This window comes from Emiliania huxleyi, assembly GCF_000372725.1.
Source record: "Emiliania huxleyi CCMP1516 unplaced genomic scaffold EMIHUscaffold_11294, whole genome shotgun sequence".
In the NCBI taxonomy this organism is placed as follows: domain Eukaryota; phylum Haptophyta; order Isochrysidales; family Noelaerhabdaceae; genus Emiliania; species Emiliania huxleyi.
This window is the reverse complement of record NW_005201615.1, coordinates 1-1,028: the sequence shown is the minus strand read 5'-3', so window position 1 is coordinate 1,028 and position 1,028 is coordinate 1. Positions and strand designations below refer to the sequence as shown.

Here is a 1,028-nt window from a genome sequence, read left to right as displayed (position 1 = left end):
GGGGGAGCAGCTGGCGTGGGCCAGCTTGCTCAGGAGGCCCCCAAAACGCATCTCGGGCTGAGTAATGAATGACTCACCCAGGGCGGATTCGTTAATTAGGAGGGGAACCACGTCCGCATCTCGGGCCAAGACGTCGAGCGCGGCACCTTCTCGCACCGGCACTGCGTCATCCACGACCAAAAGGAGTGGGGCACCAAGTACTGCGCGCTCAACAACATCGACCCCGGCCAGGCACTCCCCTACCCCACCGTCCCCGAACCCGCTCCCGAACACACTCCCCCACGGTCCCCGAACCCACTACCCCGCACCCCACGGTCCCCGAACCCACTCCCCCCACCCCACGGTCGCCGAACCCACCCTCCCCTACCCCCACGGTCCCCGAACCCACTCCCCTCCCCGGGCCAGGTGCGCCTTCCCCGGCGCGTGCAGCCCCTCGCCGTCGGTGAGCCGGCAGACACCGGCGCTGTGAGCAGGCGCGACGCGGCCCGCGCGGCGGTGTGGCTGCGAGCGGCGTCTCTTCACACCTGCAGGGCTGTGTGGACAGGCGGCCTTCATGGCGTGCAACTCCTCCCTCTCCGAGTTCGGCGTGCTCGGCTTCGAGCTGGGGTACGCGCTCGAGAACCCGGCGTCCCTGATCATGTGTGTGGGGCGCAGCCTGGCGACTCCGCAACCACCCGCGACCAGCGCCTCTTCACACCTCCCGCCGTGAATAGGTGGGAGGCGCAGTTTGGCGACTTCGCAAACACGGCGCAATCTCCCCACATCTCCCCACATCTCCCCATATCTCCCCGCACCTCGCCGTCGTGTTTGCACGGTCGACCCGCTCCTCGTCGACTGCGAACTCACTCCTGGCTCACTCCGATTCAAAGGCGCAGTGCATGATCGACCAGTTCATCTCGAGCGGAGAGCAAAAGTGGCTGCGCCAGGTCGGCGTCTCTCCCCACATCTCCCCACATCTCCCCACCTCTCCACACATCTCCCCACACCTCCCCACACCTCCCCACACCTCCCCACACCTCCCCACACCT

The 1,028-nt window shown here is 67.1% G+C and overlaps 1 protein-coding gene across 1 annotated transcript; it reads left to right on the top strand.

Moving 5' to 3' along the window:
- Positions 1-99: 99 nt before the first annotated feature.
- On the top strand, positions 100-814 carry EMIHUDRAFT_125654 (2-oxoglutarate dehydrogenase; the record flags this gene model as incomplete). Its single annotated transcript, XM_005791455.1, has 4 exons — positions 100-284; positions 406-442; positions 545-639; positions 714-814. Coding segments are annotated over 4 exons (418 nt in total), but the record flags the coding sequence as incomplete, so codon positions are not given.
- Between the last annotated feature and the right edge of the window lie 214 nt (positions 815-1,028).